The sequence below is a fragment of the Thalassophryne amazonica genome, chromosome 7 (assembly GCF_902500255.1).
Source record: "Thalassophryne amazonica chromosome 7, fThaAma1.1, whole genome shotgun sequence".
NCBI classification, from domain to species: domain Eukaryota; kingdom Metazoa; phylum Chordata; class Actinopteri; order Batrachoidiformes; family Batrachoididae; genus Thalassophryne; species Thalassophryne amazonica.
In genome coordinates this window covers 58,311,336-58,330,967 of record NC_047109.1, presented here as the reverse complement: position 1 = coordinate 58,330,967, position 19,632 = coordinate 58,311,336, and the positions used below count along the sequence as shown (strand labels likewise).

Here is a 19,632-nt window from a genome sequence, read left to right as displayed (position 1 = left end):
AAATCATTTTTCGAGATGATAATGCATCTTGCCATAGAGCAAAAACTGTGAGAACATTCCTTGCAAAAAGACACATAGGGTCAATGTCATGGCCTGCAAATAGTCCGGATCTTAATCCAATTAAAAATCTTTGGTGGAAGTTGAAGAAAATGGTCCATGACAAGGCTCCAACCTGCAAAGCTGATCTGGCAACAGCAATCAGAGAATGTTGGAGCCAGATTGATGAAGAGTACTGTTTGTCACTCAAGTCCATGCCTCAGAGACTGCAAGCTGTTATAAAAGCCAGAGGTGGTGCAACAAAATACTAATGATGTGTTGGAGTGTTCTTTTGTTTTTCATGATTCCATAATTTTTTCCTCAGAATTGAGTGATTCCATATTTGTTTCCCTCTGCTTGGTCTAAAAAAGTAACCGTTACTGACTGACACAATTTTGTTTCCTGATTTCTTATAGTGTTTCTTAAAGCCAGAAAGTTGCCATTTGAAATGACTTTAGTTTTGTGTCATGTCTGTGATCTGCTTTATTTCTACAAAATTAAACAACTGAATGAACATCCTGCAAGGCCGGTGATTCCATAATTTTTGCCAGGGGTTGTATATAGCGACGATTCACGATGTAATTGTCTCAAGGCGCTTCACACAACATAATAAAAACAGAAAAAACTGAATTAAAATTTTAAAAACAATAAAAAGACAAAACCATAAACAAATACAAGAATAAAAACACATAACACTAATGATAAAATAAGGAAAACAAATGAGTCTTTAAATGTGATTTAAAAGTCTCCACAGTATCTGACTGTCATATGTGTGCTGGGAGATCGATACACAGAGCTGGGGCACGGTAGGAAAAAGCTCTGTGACCGGCAGACTTTTTACTCACCCTGGGAACACATAAAAGTCCTGCACCCTGCGAACGCAGGGCCCGAGCTGGTACATAGGGGCTTACCAGGTCAACCACATAAGGAGGTGCAAGTCCATGAACAATCTTATAGACTAATAATAGTATCTTAAAATCCGATCTTGCAGCGACTGGAAGTGCAGGGACGCCAAAATGGGTGTAATGTGGTCAAATTTTCTGCTTTGTGTCAAAAGTCTGGCAGCAGCATTTTGAACCAGTTGAAGACCCCTAATCCTAGATTGCGGTAAACCAAAAAATAGAGCATTACAGTAGTCCAATCTAGAAGAGACAAATACGTGAATCAAAGTCTCAGCATCAGCCATAGACAGGATGGGACGAATCTTCGCTATATTTCACAAATGGAAGAAAGCAGTCTTCATAATGTTTCTAATGGGGGGCTCAAAATACAACATAGGATCAAAAATTACCCCAAGGTTACTCACTTTATCCATATGATGTATAACACACGAACCTAAGCTAAGTGTTAGCTGATCAAATTGATGCCGATACTTGGCTGGACCAAGAACCATAACTTCAGTCTTATCAGAATTTAAAAGTAAGAAGTTACTATACATCCAACTTCTCACTGATGCAAGGCAATCTTCCAAAGATTTTATGTGAATGAGATTACCAGCAGTTATCGGCATGTACAATTGGATGTCATCAGCATAGCAATGAAAGGGAATCCCAAAACGCAGTATATTCCCAAGGGGTGCTACATAAAGGGAAAAAAACAGGGGGCCTAAAACGGATCCTTGCGGAACCCCAAACTTCATGTGCCTAAGATCAGAGGAAGTGCCATTGCACAAAACACAGTAAGAACAACTGGACAGGTATGACGTCAACCATGCAAGGGCAGTTCCAGTAATCCCAAAATGATTCTCCAGCCTGTTGAGTAAAATATGATGATCCACAGTATCAAACGCAGCACTGAGGTCCAACAGCACCAAGACTGTAGTGGTATCCGAGTCCATTGCTCACAAAAGGTCATTCACAACTTTAGTAAGTGCTGTCTCTGTGGAGTGATATTTTCTAAAAGCAGACTGCAATGGCTCAAAAAGATTATTCTCAGTGAGGTGGTTCACGAGCTATCGCAAAACCACTTTTTCCAAGATTTTAGAACAAAATGATAGATTTGATATAATTTTTCAATACACTAGGGTTGAGATTGGATTTCTTAAGCAATGGTTTAATCACTGCAGACTTGAAACATTTAGGAACAGATCCAGAAGTTAATGAGCAATTTATAATTTCCAGCACAGACATTCAGACACTTCTTGTTTTTGCATATAGGCCAAAAAAAAAAAAAAAAAACAGCATATAAAAGAAACTGTTAAAAGACTCTCAATAAAAGTTTTGTGATTAAAAAAGTACATAAGATATTTCTACTGACACCGAATGAATTGAGCAAATAAAAGTCTTGCATGGGATGTGGGCTAAAATGAAGAGCTGAGCATCCTCCACACACTTACCTGCTTGATAGGCAAACTTCAATGGATCGAGTTTGTCTAAAGTTAATGACAAAATTTTGTCCTTCAAAATTTTTTTTCAAAGTCTTTCAATTTTTTTCAAAACTGGACAATTTGTCCAGTTTTGGGACCCCCCCCCCCCCAACCACCACACACACACACACACAGTATAAACCTACTGTGGTAAAAAGAGAGTCAGTTTGAGTTTGTTTAGGCTAAAAGTAATAAGTTACAGTTTGAAAGATGTCTGAAAACAGTATACACAATTTGTGACCTGAATGTAAAAAGAGGTTTTTTGCATACTGTAGCTCAATTAAGAGGTTTGTCCAAAGCAAACAACAGTTACAAAAATGTGCTGTTTGGGTTTTTTTTTTTTCTCAAATTTTGACCTATGGCCTCAAAGAAAGCAGTTGACGGACATGCTGTGTGTTTTGGGTTTGTAGCTGTCGATCTGTGGTGAAATTTGCATTTTTTAAAAATTGCATTATGAATTTTTGAGAGGGATGAGATCAACTCTGTCACCTTTTGTATGCACGGAAACACGTATTACACAGGAGAGCCTTAGTTTTTTTTATTTTTTTTTATTTATTTCCTGGGTCTAAATAATCATCTCACTGGGACGGTTTCTTTCGCTTGTCTGAGCCTACTTCTCATTTTAGCTGCAAGTCAACAGGATGTGAGCCTAAACCACAGCAGTGTCAGAAAAACACAGCAGCTTGTTTCAACATGTTGCAGCCACGTCTGACATAATCAAACGAGGAGTTAAACTGCAGCTGCTTGGAAGGTTTTATCTCAGAAATAACCTTGCTTGGAAACATGCTGAAACTATCCAGAAAGCACGGAGGATACTTCTGCTTTTGACATTAATACCTCACAATAGCATGACATGTTATATGTGGGCCAAATAAATAAGGGCTGACAGGGGTAAGAGGAACAGGAAGAGAAAAAAAAAAACGAGAAAAGGTAGTGATAGGCAGACGGAAAACCGGGGAGCTGTTTAAGGCGGGATGTGAAGTGGTAACCGTTTGTTTTTCAGGTTAATATATTAACAAGGCAAGTAGTGAGTTGAAAATGCTGCGTTCAGTCTGTGCTGACTTCAGAAAATGATGCTTTAAGGAGACAACTTACAAAGGATAAAAGGTAAGACTGGCTGAATTTAGCACATTTGCTGTCAAAAATGTATCAATATTAAAGAGAAACTGAGTGACAAGCAGTTGGCGTGTCTGATGATTTGAAATGCCATCGAATTTTTTATCTTAAACATCTGTAGTTAACATGCTTGGACCTGCCAAACTGGTTTCTCGAACATTTTTCTCAAAGCAAAACCTAGATCTCAGTCAGCGTCTGTTCCAAGTAACTAGGGTAGATATGTGCGTGTGAACCCAATATTTGTGTTTTTCCTGTGTTGTATTCCCAGTGCGGCCAACAAAGTCCTTGACCAGAATTAACTTAAGGGCTATTTTTGTGTATCCCCTGGTCAGGGTTTGACAGTGAGAGTAATGGATTACACAGCGGGCAAAGGCGAAATGGCTGAAGGGGGGATGCCGGAACCTCTCATCATCACCGAAGAGGAAGACATAACTGAGGCTGTCAGTGAACGATGGTCAGACAGCAATTTGGACGTCATCATGCAGAGTAATCTCAGACAATCGGATCCTATAAAAGAAGATGTGTGTGCAGGATCTGCTGATGGTGATACAAATCTAGTGAGTAAACTGTGTTTAGAAGAACAGAATCCGCAAAATCCGGCAGGAGCGTTTACTGAAGATGGAGCTGGGAAACAAGAAGAAACTGAGACTGTGACTGGAGGCCAACACACGGATGAACACAAGAGTGGGGAACAAGTACACAATGTGATGAGGATTGAGGAACAATCTGAAAAAATCAGCGTGACATGTGCAGAGAAGTTCACCCCAGCTCCCCTTCCGGCTGATGTTAAAGGGTTTAATTTCACAGAGGAGCGACGTGAAGGTGTACCAAATGATCAAGATGATCCAAAAAAGGTTTGTGCACTGCTCTTGTTTGATTCTGACCTTGCTTTTTGCTAGATGATTAGATGAGTTTTTGCAGTAGTTTGGTTAACTGTGTATGGGTCATACTCACTAATTTTGGGTCATAACTACCACTTTGGTTGGGGGGGGGGGGCAAATTTTTATTATATTTTTCTGAAAGCTATGTATATCTAGTGTTATTGTCACCATGATCACAGTCAATATCCTGTAGAGTTTTGGTTTTACAGCCTTTCAGAGTGACCCCCCTATCAACCCAAAAAAAGTTATGTTCATGAAAGAACAGTTTTACCTTTAAACAAAAAATAAATGCTGAGTACAACACACACAAAATATTAAATCCAATAAAGCTGCCAGTATTGAAGATGGTCCTAACTACGTATATACCAAATGCATCCTTTTTGTGTTTTTCTCCAGATGATGCCTTTTACAGTCTTAAAAATGCTTGTAATTTTTGTTTCAAGAAAATGCAAATCATCCAGTTAAGGAGATGACAAAAATATATATATTTTTTACCTTTTCAATATTTGAGGAAATAATTATTTCTATGCTGAAAATGTTTGAAAGAAAAAATATATTTTTCAATTCGGAACATACATAGTTTTTGAATACATGGCTAAACCTAATATAATGATCTGTGTCATTTAAAACACTTATTAAAATAATTAACTAAACAATAAGAATTTTGCATTTGCTTGAACATCAACCTTGATATTTGCACAATTATAATACTATCTTATATTGTATTTGGAAATTATATGTGTTCACAAAAAAAAAAAAGATTTTTTTGAAGTCTGAAATTTTAGTCAATAAGGGGTCGTTTGAATGGCTGTAAAATCAAAAAGCTGCATGATGTTGATTGCTATCATGCTAAAATGAACTCCAGAGATATACTGTATAGTAGGGTGACCATATTTTGACTACCGAAAAACCAGGACACTTGACCTGGCAATGAGATACTCTGAAGTCTACTCAAAGATGCCTTATAATTTCAATATATTTAAAATATGCTTCCTCTGTATGGGTAGAAAATTGTTATATTACAAAGTACTATCTATATCCGAAGACACAAATTCAGATAGGCTTCTCAGAGAAACCAGGACATGTCCTGGGAAAACAGGATGTTTGGTCACCAATCAGCTAATCACCCTGCATGAATAAAGAATGCGGTGGGAAAATTGGCAGGTACATTCTCTTACTGCATGCGTAGGAGTAGAGTGAATTTTTTTGGCGTGCCAGCCAACAGTCAGCGCCACTTGCTTAGAAACCTCTCCTCCCTCCCTTGTTTATTCCACCTACCCATCTTTCTCAGGCTCATCGATTAACCCCTGACTTCCCAGAGGCACTATATGAACTGCTGTGCACGCTTCAGGAGGGCAGACGCTTTAATGACCAGCGCTGCTCCTTCAGGATGGAGAGTGGAGTCAGGAGAAGGAGGTGCCACTCAGAGCCCAACACCAACAAGCCGACCAATAGAGGTGACACACCTTTGAGAAGCTACACAATACCAAAACTGTTGCAAACCTGTGCATTTGTTCCTTATGACTCATGTTGCTCAAGTTAAGACAACATGAAACAACCCGCCCTCCAGACCCACAACTTAAGAATGCTTTCAGACTAGTTCAAGTGGTCTTTTGTCATGATTGTTTTGCTCTTTGTCCACAGTCATCTTCTCATCCATGACGTCACTGCAGACAGAGGAGTTCTTTGAGCTGGTTGCCACTGCTCAAGCTCGCCGACTGGATGACCAGAGGGCACAACTGGGCACGTCTGCCCCACCAAAACGAAAATCCAGAAGTTTCAGAGGCAGCTTAAAGCAACTGTCTATTGTGAAAAAGCCTGCTCCAGTTCCTGTTCCAACAGAGGATCTGTACAATATGATTCGCATCACACAAGTATGTAATTTCTCCAAGCTACTTTCAATATTTTAGCTATAACAATGGGCCTAGCAGTTTTGATTGTGAATAAAATGTCAACTAGTCACAGAGCACAGTATCTAGTATCCAGAGGAAGTGGTGGAGTAAACATTAGCGATACAGTCCTGTGACCAGAGGTTTGTATGATTGATTCCCGAAACCCAACAGGAAAATGAGGGTGACAGAAAAGAATAGCACTTGTTTTACTCTCAGTACAGCGAAACAGAGCAAGGTTTGTTACTCCAGGTGTGCCGCAGAGTGCCATGCGTGACAAACTACCCGAGGGCCTTTTTTCCACTTTTGACAATACGCGATATTGTCAATGTAGCAATTTCCTTCACTTTTGTCAGTTTCTCATAAAACAAGAGGAGTATTCATTAGAACATACGCATTTGCTAAATGGCAGCAAGCCCTTTCAACCATAGTAACCCAACCCCATATTCCAAACCTTCAACCATATGGTCTATGCATTATCACTTTCACAAAGGAGGTTATGGTTTCACCCATATTTGTTGGTTGGTTTGTGTATCACCAGGGTTACACAAACGATTATGGACATATTTTTATGTGATTTGTAATGCTGGGGGATGGGCCAGGCCAAGCAAAAACCCATAAAATTTTAATACAGGTCGAGAACCAAAATCCCCCCACCCACCACCACCACCATCAAAATTACGAAATAGAACATTTTCCAATATTTTCATCGTCTCACTAAATTAAGCATAGACCTCAATTTAAAACAAATGCAAACATATAGACAGAGGCTTGGAATATGAACTGGTGTTACTACAGCTGACATATTGCAGTTGAAAGGAATGTTACACCGAGGTAAATGTATGCCTCAGAAAAAGAAAAAGTAAACTAATTTGAAAACCAAAACAACTTCCATGAGCTGCCTCTGGATTAGAAACAAAATTTAGGTGTTGTTCCATAAATCACTGCCCCACCCCTCCACAAAATTTCCAAGATATTGGCCAATATAGTATTTTACTGATTAATTTTGCTGTGGCGACCCCAAGTGCAAACAAGGGAGCAGCCAAAGGGACTTACTAATGAGTAATACAGATGAGGACAAACCTATGAGCTGCAGTCATTTGTTGTAGTTTTTAACAAGTCTCAGATATGTTCTCTTGAGGAATCCTGCCCATTCTTCTTTGGTGAATCTCTCAACGTTTCTAGATTGGATGATCTTTTGGAATGGATCTTGTTCTTCAGTTCACCCACAGATTTTCAATGGGATTCAAGTCAGGGCTTTGTGCAGCCAGTCAGTAATGTTCAGTTTGGTCATCTGGGGGTTGTTGTTCACCAAGAGCGACTTATGTTTTGGATTGTTGTCATTTTGGAAGACAAATTGATGACCCAGACCTGTTTTGCTGTGGACTACTTGAGGTTTTCTGTCAGAATCTTCACATATCCTTCATGATTCTTTCCACCTCAAGGAGATTCCCATTTCCAAATGCAGTGAAGCATTCCCGCAGCATAAATCTCCTACCGCCATGTTTCATTGGTGTTTTTTGGGTTATATGCCTCTCCCTTCTTTCTCAAAACATAAGCAACATCTTTGTGGTCAAAGAGCTCCACTTTTGTCTCATCTGACCAAAGGACACACTTCAAGTGTGCCTAATCTTTCTCCAGGTTGTCCTTAGCATTCTTCAGTCTGGCTTTTTCTTGGCTTTCACCCTCGCAGTCCATTTGTGTGCAAGACTCTAATGATTGTCTTCTTTGAGACTACAATTTCCAATTGACTAAGTCATTCACTAGTGTCTTGGCAGTTGTTCTGGGGCCTTTAGGCACATCTTTCACTAGTTTTCTTTCCAGAGTCTTTGAAATCTTTCACTTCATACATCTGCCAGGCTTGTTCTGTACTAATGATGTTTTTTACTTCAGTTCTTGACACTTGGAAAAGCTGTGATAACTTTGTATATCTGTTTTCTCCTTTGTTAGCGTCAACAAGTCTAAACTGTTTTCTTTTGATGATTTCTCAAGTGACAGGTCAAACTCTTACTGAAGTTTTTGTACTCTGTGTACACCGAAATGTAACCCTCAGTTTTAACTTGAGTTTACAGGCTTTGAGCATTACAAGGTTAAAGCTCATCGTTGCAGAACTGTGGTTTGTGCTATGGTTCAACAAACAGGTCAGTTCTTAAGGGAGCTAATAATTTTGACCCTGGTAGTTTTTGATTTTTGTGAAATAGTTTTGTTTCTGTGTGCAAAGTAAAATAATTTAATAATATGATGTTTAGAAATGCTATGTTGAAAATTCCTTGCTCTTTTTAAAAAAGCACTTAGAAAAATTTGGAAGAAAATGTTCAATTTCATAGGGGACTAATAATTTTGTCCTCATCCGTACCATTTAAAGACAGAAACCAACCAGCCAGGAGACACAGTACAAAAACTCCTTGGTGGTGAAAATGAAGAATGGGTTGTTTTTTCCACCTCAAGCATTTACTCTGCTTTCTTCCATCCACAGGCACAGGGCAGGATGGAGGACCAGCGCAGCAGGGCTCCTGGCCCCATGGATGATGAGGACTTCTTCTCCTTGCTCCTCAGAGTTCAAGGGGGGCGCATGGATGAACAGAGGACTGAATTCCCACAAATGCTGAAAACCTGAAAACAATAGGACTGATTTGCTTCTTCCTGTAGCTATAGCCTAAAAGTTTTTGTTTTAAATTGTTATCCATTCATATAGTAGTTATTGATAAAGTTGTTCATATTGCAACAAGATGCTAACGCTTGAACAACACATTTTTTATTGTTAGTTGAGGATCACGATGACATTGCAGTTTGCTGTGAGCTGGTTATTTCTTTAGTAAAAAGGAGCAGTAGATATGCTTTCTTATCTTTCCAACTTTACATTTCGGTAAAAGCCTTGGTGCGATGAGTGATTGAATGTTTTCACTGTGTATGTAGGAGGTAGTCTACTGATTTCTTTTGTTTGCCCTTATTTGTACAGCAGGTATAAAATTCACTGAGTGTGGCGGTAAGGAAATAATGGCGCTAAGAGCCCACGGTGCATGACTGTATAAGGATAATGCTCCCTACAATAAACAAAAATGTGTATCCATGCTTTTTGCACTTTTCACTTTGTATAATTTTCTCATTTTTAAATGGAAAAAAGTGAATCATCTGGTGTCTAAATAAGAGTGACTTGTTTAACATTTTACTCATTATGTATCAATCACAATAATGTGACGACCTAATCCTTTTTTTTAAACAGTCGTACTGCAATAAACGCCAGTGCTTGCGTGGAAAAATCATGACCATACTGTAGCCTATGATAAATATCTATTTCAAGAACAAGTAAGGCAAAGGTAAAGTTGTTAATTTTTAACAGAGTGAATGTACAGTCTGTTATCTTGAAGTTCCTGATTTTTAGTTTATATAGTTGAGTGTACTTAAAAAAATTATTTTAATCTGACCACTTGTATGCTTGTAAATTTAGTGAGCACTAGTTGATACAACTAGTGCGAGTTTCAACAAGACACTGAAACAGTATACAGTTGTATGCAAAAGTTTGGGCACCCCTGATAATTTTCATGATTTTTCTTTATAAATCATTGGTCTGGATCAGAAATTTCAGTTAAATATATCATATAGCAGACAAACACAATGATATTTGAGAAGTGAAGTTTCTATTATTTACAGAAAGTGTGCAATAATTATTTAGACAAAATTGGGCAGGTGCATAAATTTGGGCACCCTTGTCATTTTATTAATTTGAATACATTTAGCACGAATTATTGGAAAACAAAATTGGTTTGGTAAGCTCAATGACCCTTGACCTCCTTACACAGGTGAATCCAATCATGAGAAAGGGTATTTAAGGTGGCTATTTGCAAATGTTTCCCCTCTTTGCATCTCTTCTAATGAGACCCAAATATGCAAAGATGAAATTGCTGATCCAAACAACCAATTATTTATAAACGAAAATCATGGAAATAATCAGGAGTGCCCAAACTTTTACATACAACTGTATGTTAATACAACCCCAAATCAGAAAAAGTTAAACGGTATGGGAAATACAAATTACACCAGCAAACCACCCCAACCCCGCCCCCCACCCTCTGCAGTCATTCTTACATTTACTTTAACTGCTGTTTCCTTGTTGACAGCATGAACCCAAGATATTTCATGGTTTGTGTGGTCAACTTCGTTTTATTTGTTAATATAGTATGTCCGTTACTGCATTTCGCGACTACAACACATTCAAAAACAAAGTTGGGATTGGGGCAATTTAGGGCTTGTAATAAGGTAAAACAAAATTAAATAATGTTAATTTAAACAGGTGATTTCAACATACTGAGTCTTTGAGGAGCAAACATGAGCAGAGTAGTTCCAGTTTGCCAACAACAGCATGAGAAAATTGGAAAACTTTAAAAATGATGTTCCCAAAGAAGGATTGAAAGGGATTTGTCAACACCATCTCAAGCCATTTAGTGATGATGTCACGAAAAGTGATTTCATCTTTTAGTTTGTGATGCCGTTAAGACTTTTTTGTGACTGCATCACAAAATTTATTTGTGATGGCATCACAAAATTTGGGGTGACATTCAGGGGGGTGGTGCATGGGGGTTATGGTTAGGCTATGGCTAGAGTTAAAAATAATGAAATAAACTTGACTGGATCACAAAACGTGACAGTTGTTATGGTTTGAGTAGGGTTAAGTCAAGCTCGGACCCCAGCATCCAGGACACAAAGGGTTAAGTGCAAAAATACGAAAAGTAAAAGTGCTTTAATGACCCAAGGTGACAGTTAAATAACAACGGTGACCAAACAATCCCATGTGACAATAATCCAAAATACTTCAAAAGACTGGGTGAGCTGACAAACGAGGAGGTAATCAGACTGTGAAAAAAAAAACACACTGGAGTGCAAACACTTAAAGCTGGACAAACTGGTGGAGTCGGACAGAGTGCATGACAGAGAAACAACTAATGGACCAGCAAGTGAGAAAACAGATGGGTGTGACTTATACACACACCCACAGATGACGAGAGGTAGGCACGCTCACACATCCAAAACTATCAGGCTGGGTGGACAGAGAGGTCTGGACACAAATGCAGGACTCAACAAAGCAACTCTGGTTGTTAAGATTGTTTACTGTATGATTAAGCAGGGTTGGGTACACAAAAAGGCAGTCCAAAAACAGCAAACAAATCAGGTACATCAGGCGAAAAGGCGTGGTCGAAAAAACAAACAAAGAGGGAGGTCATCAAAAAACACAATGTGGCAAGCAGGACTTGGAAAACACAAGAACACAGGTGGAAGCGAAGGCATAAAGGACAACGATCTGGTGAAGAACTAGTGCAACCAGTGAAGCTTATATACACCCTGGTGATGAGCTACAGATTAGAAACAGGTGTGTGGAAAACTCCACAATAGGGTGTGGCCCAAACAATGTCCACCGCCCGCCACCAAGCACAAAGAGAGACAGACAAGAGCGATAGGGACAGACAAAGCCCAAGCAGGAAAAACCCAGCAAGAGAATTCACAAACTGGAAAACAATCGAACCTAAACTAAGCAGAACCAACAGAAAAAGATGACACAAAAAGTCCACATCATGACAAAAACACAGACGCAGACTGGGGTGGAGGGGAGGGCTGTGCCCACACATTCACACACACACACACACACACACACACACACACACACACACACACACACACACACACACACACACACACACACACACACACACACACACACACACACACACACACACACGCAACCGGGCAACAGAACACACGCTCACACATCAATACACCAAAACACAGATGCAGACCGGGGGGCGTGCTCACACACACTGGCACACAGACTCAGACAGCAGAATGACAAGTGCGCACACACACATACAGGACCAATAGAAACATATACCACAACGGACACTGGGGACAGACACGACAGGTGACAAGGGATCAAATGAAAGACACACAGACCAAACAATAATTCAAGCCCGGATCAAACCCCAACAGCGGGATCGCAAAAAAAAAAAAAAAAGCATGAGACTGGGTTGGGTTTGCAAATTTCTCCCTCTACAGCACATAATATCATTAAAAAACACAAGGAATCTCAAAGAATTTCAGTGAGGGTGAAGGCCAAGGGTGCAGGCCTTTCCTGAACACCCATGATGCCTCATCCATTAAGACAGGACTACATCAAGAACGGCCATTCATCAATAACAGATATAACCAAATGTACAAGGAATTACTTTGGGAAAGCTTTGTCAAGAATTATAATACAGTGTTACATTAACAAATGCCACTTACATTTAAAAGGAAGCCTGGTGTTAACTTTGCCCAGAATATCTAGTGCAACAGTAAATAAATGCCACTATATAGAAAAGGGCAATCATTTTAATGATACATCCTAACAGTTTTACTTTTTGTGCGAAGAAAGCAATTGTTGTAGATGATTTTACAATGTGTACAATTTAGTGATTAGCTCACTTTTTTTTTGATTGATTCATGATTTGATTGATTTTATTTAGCAAGCATACATGTAAACATACGTTCAAGACATATACATAAGCAGGGACGTTTCACAATGAAGTCTCAAAGACATAATTCTATCTTGTCCCTCAACAAATTAAAAATGCACAGTCATACTTCACTTCCACACAATGGAATAAAAACAATTATGTTATACTAAAATACTACAATTGCAATTCAAGAAAAAGACAAAAAATACATATAAGCAGGTAACTTTAAGGCTCCAGTCACTCCAGAGTAAAAAAGGTTAGCAGCCTCTTTGTGACGAGGAATGTTGATCGCCTGATGATTGCAGTGAATCGTGTTACTGCCAGTGACCAATTGCCAGGAGTTGCAGTGACCAGCTGGTCGTATGGAAGCAGCTCTTTCAAACTGCAATGCAATTACCCACATCGCCTGGTGGGACGGGCCCTTTCCCCAAACAACTGCAGTCCAAATCAGACTGAGTGTGCTAACCATCAGACAGTTTGGCGGAGGCTGCAAATAATTGCCGTTTCACTTAATAAATTGTCCACAGTTTGGAATCAATAGAATAGAAGAATAGAATAGAGCCTTTATTGTCATTGTACATACATACATACAATGAAATTTGTCCTCTGCATTTAACCCATTGTAATTACAGTTAGACACAATCCCACCACTAGGAGCAGTGAACAGCCAAAGTCCGGCGTCCGGGGACCAACTCCAGATGTAGACTCTGCCTTGGTCAGGGGCAGAGGAAGGAGCAGACCCTAAATAAGCATATTTTTGATTGTGGGATGAAACTGGACTGCCCAGAGGAAACCCACACAGACACGGGGAGAACATCTAAACTCCACATAGAAAGGGTGGGAAGCGATCCCATGACCTTCTTGCTGTGAGGCACCAGTGATAACCAGTAAGCCACCGTGCTGTCCTGGAGTCAGCTTGCAATCGTTGCAAGCAATACATATATGAGCAATGTGCAGATCAGCTCTGATGTCATCTGAACATGCTAGACATAAGCCACCCACCCGATCATCATTATAATTGTTAAGGTGCCTTGACACTTGCACAAATTTGATCCCTACACTGAGATGCCAATGCGTAAACTCGTCGTAAATTGTTGTAAACTGTCCGTGAACTGTGCGCGGATGCGTGCCAGTGCGCAAAGAAGATTTTGAAATGTTAAAAATTTCTGGCACGCATAAATTTCATGCCACTTGCGTGAACAAGCTGTGGACATTGTGCAACCTCGCAAACACTGAGTATCACTGTGTGTCATTGCTCAACTGTTGGTTGCTGGTTGCTGTTTGCTGGTTGCACGAGAATATAAGTCAAAATGCCTCTTGAAGAGGAAAAACCCATATGTAAGTAGCACTGAAGGATAAGTCGCAGCACCTCCTATCTGGTAAAAAACCCTGAAACTTATTTTCAGGAAAATACAGAAAACTTTCTCATATGAAGAATTTAGATGTTTCTCTGTCTTAGTTAAAAAGTGGATGTCATGTCTGAGATGATGGTCATTGGTCCAGTGAGATATGATTGGTTCACATTGTCACTGGATGTGTGCGCTATGTACTCGTATCACAGCGTTGGTGACTGTCATTACACACAAGCAACAGATTGCTTTGAATGCCTCTTTCCATTTGTGAAATAAAACAAATGTTCAGTTTATTCTGTTCACGGCTAGTGCAGAAATATTGGTTAATGCTTTTGTTTGGTCTAGAAATGATTATTGTAAATTCATTATTATTGTCTGGCTTAGTCGAGGCATAGTCGGGGGGAGGAGGGTTTCTGGTTTTGTGGGCTCAGGGTCTCAACACTGATTTTTGCAGATGATGTGGTCCTGTTGGCTTCATCGGCCGGTGACCTCCAAGACTCACTAGATTGGTTCGCAGCCCAGTGTGAAGCGGCTGGGATGAGGATCAGCACCTCTAAAGGCCATGGTTCTCAGCAGGAAACCGATGGATTGCCTACTCCGGGTAGGGAATATGGCTTTGCCCCTAGTGAAGGAGTTCAAGTACCTCGGGGTCTTGTTCATCAGTGAGGGGACGATGGAGCGTGAGATTGGCCTGAGAATTGGTGCAGCAGGGGCGGTATTGCATTTGCTCTACTGTAATGTTTTGACAAAAAGGGAGCTGACCCAAAGCTCTTGATCTACTGGTCAATCTTTGTTCCTACTCTCACCTATGGTCATGAGAGTTGGGTCATGACCGAAAGAACTAGATCGCGGGTACAAGCGGCCAAAATGGGCTTCCTCAGGAGGGTGGCTGGTGTCTCCCTTAAAGATAGGGTGAGACGTTTGGTCATCCGTGGGAGGCCTGGAGTAGAGTCGCTGCTCCTTTGCGTTGAAAGGAGCCAGCTGAGGTGGTTCGGGCATCTGGTAAGGATGCCTCCTGGGCGCCTCTCAAGGGAGGTGTTTCAGGCATGTCGATCTGGGAGGAGACCCTGGGGAAGACCCAGGACTAGGTGGAGAGATTATATCTCCACACTGGCCTGGGAACGCCTCGGGATCCCCCAGTCAGAGGTGGCCAATGTGGCATGGGAAAGGGAAGTCTGGCGTCCCCTGCTGGACCTGTTGCCCCCACGACCCGAACTTGGAAAAGCGGTTGAAGATGACTGAGTGAGAGTTGTCTGGCTTGCTACAAATTAGTATTAAAAGTCTTTAATTGCTTCAGAAAGCTGCTACTAGAATTTGGATCCAGAGAAGAAAACTTGATCATATTAAAACAATTGACTTCATTGGTGCTGTTCTTAACATGTAAAAAATTCTGAACAGTCAAGACCCCCTCATCTAGTTGATTTTGTAAATCCTTGTGTAACATCCATGCCCTGTGGTCTCAGAATGCAGAATTATGTTGTATTCCAAATGTAATAAAGAAATCAGTAGGCTATAGTGTTTTCTCTGTTTGTGTTGCTTTTGTGTGGAATAATCTGCTTGTGGAGATAAGATGGCCCCATTCCACTGAGTCCTTTAAATGCATAATATATTGCTCTAATATCTAATTAATTTTAATATATCATTGGCTTGCTTCTCACATTAATTAGTCAAATTGCCCACAGGGAAGGATTCATTCACCCCACCTCCCCTCTACTCTCAATTTTTCAAGCTGCTTTTACTAACTCTGATCCATACGTCATGGCCATCATCAATCATCTCCAAATCACCAACGTTAGTCACAAAATCAAGAGCATTTTTACAACTGAGGAAGTCGGTGGAATGAATGATGAAATATCTTGAAGTCCAATAAGAAATCCAGTTGGTACAGAGCAACTTTGTAGATATCTACCTGAATGACTGAGATCCTGCATTGACATACACAGACTCTCCACAGTCTGTTTCCTTGGAACTCTGATCTCTGTCATTGTTATGTATTCAATTATGATATCCCACAAATGTGCAAAGGTTATAAGTGGTTATTCAAACTGCAACTTTCCTGTTATAAGTTATTGCATTTGTGCCAAGCTTGTACCTTTTGTTCTATCTTGATAGAATGGCTATAGCAGATGGCCAACCCACTCAGTCAGGTCTGCTTGAGGTTTTTTCCTGCACAAATAAGGGCTGGAGCCTATCCCAGCAGTCATGGAGCGTGAGGCGAGGTACACCCTGGATAGGATGTCAGTCTGTCACAGAGCCACATATAGACAAACAAACACAGTCACACCCACACGCACACCTACGAACAATTTAAAGTTTCCAATCCACCTAACCTACATGTCTTTGGATGTGGGAGGAAGCCGGAGCACCCGGAGAGAATGCATGCAAACACGGGGAGGACACGCAAACTCTACACAGAAAGGCCGCAGGTGGGAATTGAACCCATGGCATTCTTGTTGTGAGGCAACAGTGCGAACCACTAAGGTACTGTGCTGCCATGCCACCAAAGCACAAGCACTTTGGCCATGGTGTGGGTAAGATATATATATATATATATATATATATATATATATATATATATATATATATATGATACTTTCAGATGACTTATTATTTAACACTTTATAGAAGATTGTACTCATTTCAAAGTGCATGAAACTACAACCACACCAGCTGCAAATTTTCATTATAAATGCCCTGAAGTAAGTTGTGGATAAGCCATGATGGCCATTGGTGCCGATGCTGATCCACCAAATCCTGTAGCGGATGAGAGTCTGTGACTCTGTCTGAATGGGGCACCACTCCAGGATAGGTTACTTGCCCAGTCAAAGCCATACATGGGTGGACTGGGAGAATGCAGATGAAGTGTCTTCCCCGAGTACACAGACACATTGCATAACCAGGAATCAATTCCAGATACTCATATTGGTAGTCCAACTCCAATCCCATTGATGCACCTGCTCTGACAACAGGTCCCACAGGTAAAAGCTTGGACACAAAGACAGAAAACAGCTTGGACATAAAGACAGAGCCCAATTAATGGTGAGACAGCTCTGGCTACATCAATAAACTGAATAACATAAGAGATGTTCATCACAAGAGTGAACTCTGTCTTTACGTAAAGCCTTTATGTAGCTTCCAAATTACTGAGGGCCCAACTCCAGGGCCACATTGTGTCTTTGGTAAGAAGAGAACGAACGATGCAGAGAAAACCTTTCTGAAGAAGGTCTGTTTGGTTTGCACAAGGGAGGTGAGAAGTGATGTGAAGATGCTGTGTCACTTCCTGAAACACAGTGAGAAGTGATATCTCACAATAACACTGATCACTATGATCTGAAAGAACTGTTATTACTGAGTTCCATAAATTCCTCAAATGTTGCCATGCAAAGATTGATTTTTACATCAGGACAAATATCATTTGAAATATTTAGGCCAACACACATCACCAAGGCCACTGTGTCTTCAGCTTTGCTCTGAATTATCACATGATGTGGAAAAAAAAGTATTTCAAAGGAAGAAGAGGAAGAAATGAAAATAACGTATGTGCAACAATAAAGAAACCACACAAGAAGTGAAGAAACTGTGAAAGTGACAAACAGGAACATCACAAAGCAACTGACAAGATTAAAATGTATGAGCAGGGCCTTTTAATGGGACTAGTAATTAACCATGTGGACACAACAAATACACACCCACAATAAAGCATGGGGGGATTTTTTTTTTTTTATTGTAGTGTGTGTGTGTGTGTGTGTGTGTGTGTGTGTGTGTGTGTGTGTGTGTGTGTGTGTGTGTGTGTGTGTGTGTGTGTGTGTGTGTGTGTGTGTGTGTGAAGTAGAAAGAGACCAACATAGCTCCCTTAAAAGTGTATGGCCTTTGGGTTTTTTAAGATTTAACTCATAAAAAGAATTTTCTGTGGCACTACAATAATTTATTAGTTAGCCTTTAAATAGGGGATTGCTAATATGATGTTGCCAATATGATCAAAATTCACATTGTCTGAAAAAACAACAACAATAAATAGTTCCCCTGAAGGTAAAAACAATTTAAACAAACAGATGGTCTTGAACTACATTGGGCAGCGACCCATACAGTCTATGATAGTGACCATGGCAACTCATAGATCACGTGGGGGCTTCCCTTGATTTGTGACAGTGATGCTGGCAAGCACATCCAATCAGAGAAGGGAGGCATGGTGACATTAGCTGGCTGCTTGCTTGAACAAAATGATCCAATATAGTGGAAAACACTCAGAAAAAGCCTATTTCTGTATAACTTTAATATGATTCTCATATATTTTGTAAAGGTTAGCAAGGAAATTGACACTGCTAAATCTAAAAATGCTGTTTTGAAACCAAATAACACCTCTGAAGTGACTTGTAAGACATCTTGTTAGCGATAGCAGGCGGTGGTAAAATCACAAGTCAGAATTTCAATACATCCACTTGGGAAATGATTCACAATATTAATACCAGCATTTTGGCATCAAAATTAATCCTATATCTTGAAAATAACCCCCACCCCTTGAATGTAACAAAGTATGGTCTATTTTCAATTATCTTGCTATTCGGCTATGTGTAAAGTTTGTTCATGCTCTTCAAAAACTTTAAAAACATAAACCATCGTCAAAGGTTTTGTCAAATTCTTTAGCCTGAGATCTTGTTTTTGGCTTGGCCATGACACTTGATTTACTACAACTTGCCATGCTGTGACTTGAAATTACATGTGTAATTACATGATCACTGTAATAATATCAGTACTTATGTAGCTTTTGTGACTTCTCTAAAACAAGTACTACCAAGTCAGGAGTATTATATATCATAAACTTGAATGCTATGTTCAATGCAGGGTTCATCAAAACTAATCATGAAGTCAAAACAATTACATTCTAATATTTCGAAAGATGTTAAAATTACAGTATATATTGCAGTTTTCTTTTTTGCATGGGCTGGTTTTTTTTTTTTTTTGTCATGGTAGACACCCACTTCCTATATGAAATATCTCCCAAATTACACAATGCACAATCTCTGAAGTGGATGTAAGCATATTTGAAAAAAAAAAAAATATATATTTTCTACCATTACCACCTCCTGCTATTAGCGAACAGTAAGCCCCATGTATGCGCATCATGCGATGGCAAAGGTAACTTCCCATTTCAAAACCTCATGCATGCGCACATGCACTTCCTCTTGCAGATAGCGTTTGACAAGAAAAACTATTATGGAATAACTATGGAATACTCCCAGGTAAATGTAGTTTTAGAACAGGTTTCAAAAATAAACTGTCATTATAATGCTTGGATTTCAGTAGAAACTAAATTTTGTCAGTTTTTCTGAAATTTGAACGACCATACAGCTTTATAACAATAGACCCTATCGCCAATCTGTAACCATATAAAGGAACAGAGTTTTATTGTTCCGACGTGGGCGTTTCGTGTAGTTCTGCGACCGCAGGACTACATTACTTTGGAGAGAAATTCCGAGATCCCAGCTGTCATGGAATGCAGCATTGGTG

At 39.9% G+C, this 19,632-nt stretch overlaps 1 protein-coding gene across 3 annotated transcripts; it reads left to right on the top strand.

Moving 5' to 3' along the window:
• The first annotated feature begins 3,150 nt into the window (after positions 1–3,150).
• Positions 3,151–9,357, top strand: LOC117513998. 3 transcript variants are annotated; one of them, XM_034174280.1, is made up of 5 exons: positions 3,151–3,505; positions 3,848–4,371; positions 5,690–5,855; positions 6,043–6,272; positions 8,764–9,357. In XM_034174280.1, the coding sequence occupies exons 2-5, from the start codon at positions 3,868–3,870 to the stop codon at positions 8,902–8,904; spliced, it is 1,041 nt and encodes a 346-aa protein (XP_034030171.1). In that variant the 5' UTR covers positions 3,151–3,505; positions 3,848–3,867; the 3' UTR covers positions 8,905–9,357. The 3 variants fall into 3 exon arrangements, with proteins under 3 accessions (XP_034030171.1, XP_034030170.1, XP_034030169.1); XM_034174279.1 differs by having other exon boundaries at positions 3,152–3,508; positions 3,850–4,371; XM_034174278.1 differs by having other exon boundaries at positions 3,152–3,508; positions 3,846–4,371.
• The last annotated feature ends 10,275 nt before the right edge of the window (positions 9,358–19,632 follow it).

Excerpts from the sequence above, each read along its gene's own strand:
- LOC117513998 (XM_034174280.1), top strand. The coding sequence starts at position 3,868 with ATGGATTACACAGCGGGCAAAGGCGAAATGGCTGAAGGGGGGATGCCG. Across the intron at positions 4,372-5,689 it reads ATCAAGATGATCCAAAAAAG|GCTCATCGATTAACCCCTGA; the intron begins GTTTGTGCACTG and ends CATCTTTCTCAG. Across the intron at positions 5,856-6,042 it reads CAACAAGCCGACCAATAGAG|TCATCTTCTCATCCATGACG; the intron begins GTGACACACCTT and ends CTTTGTCCACAG.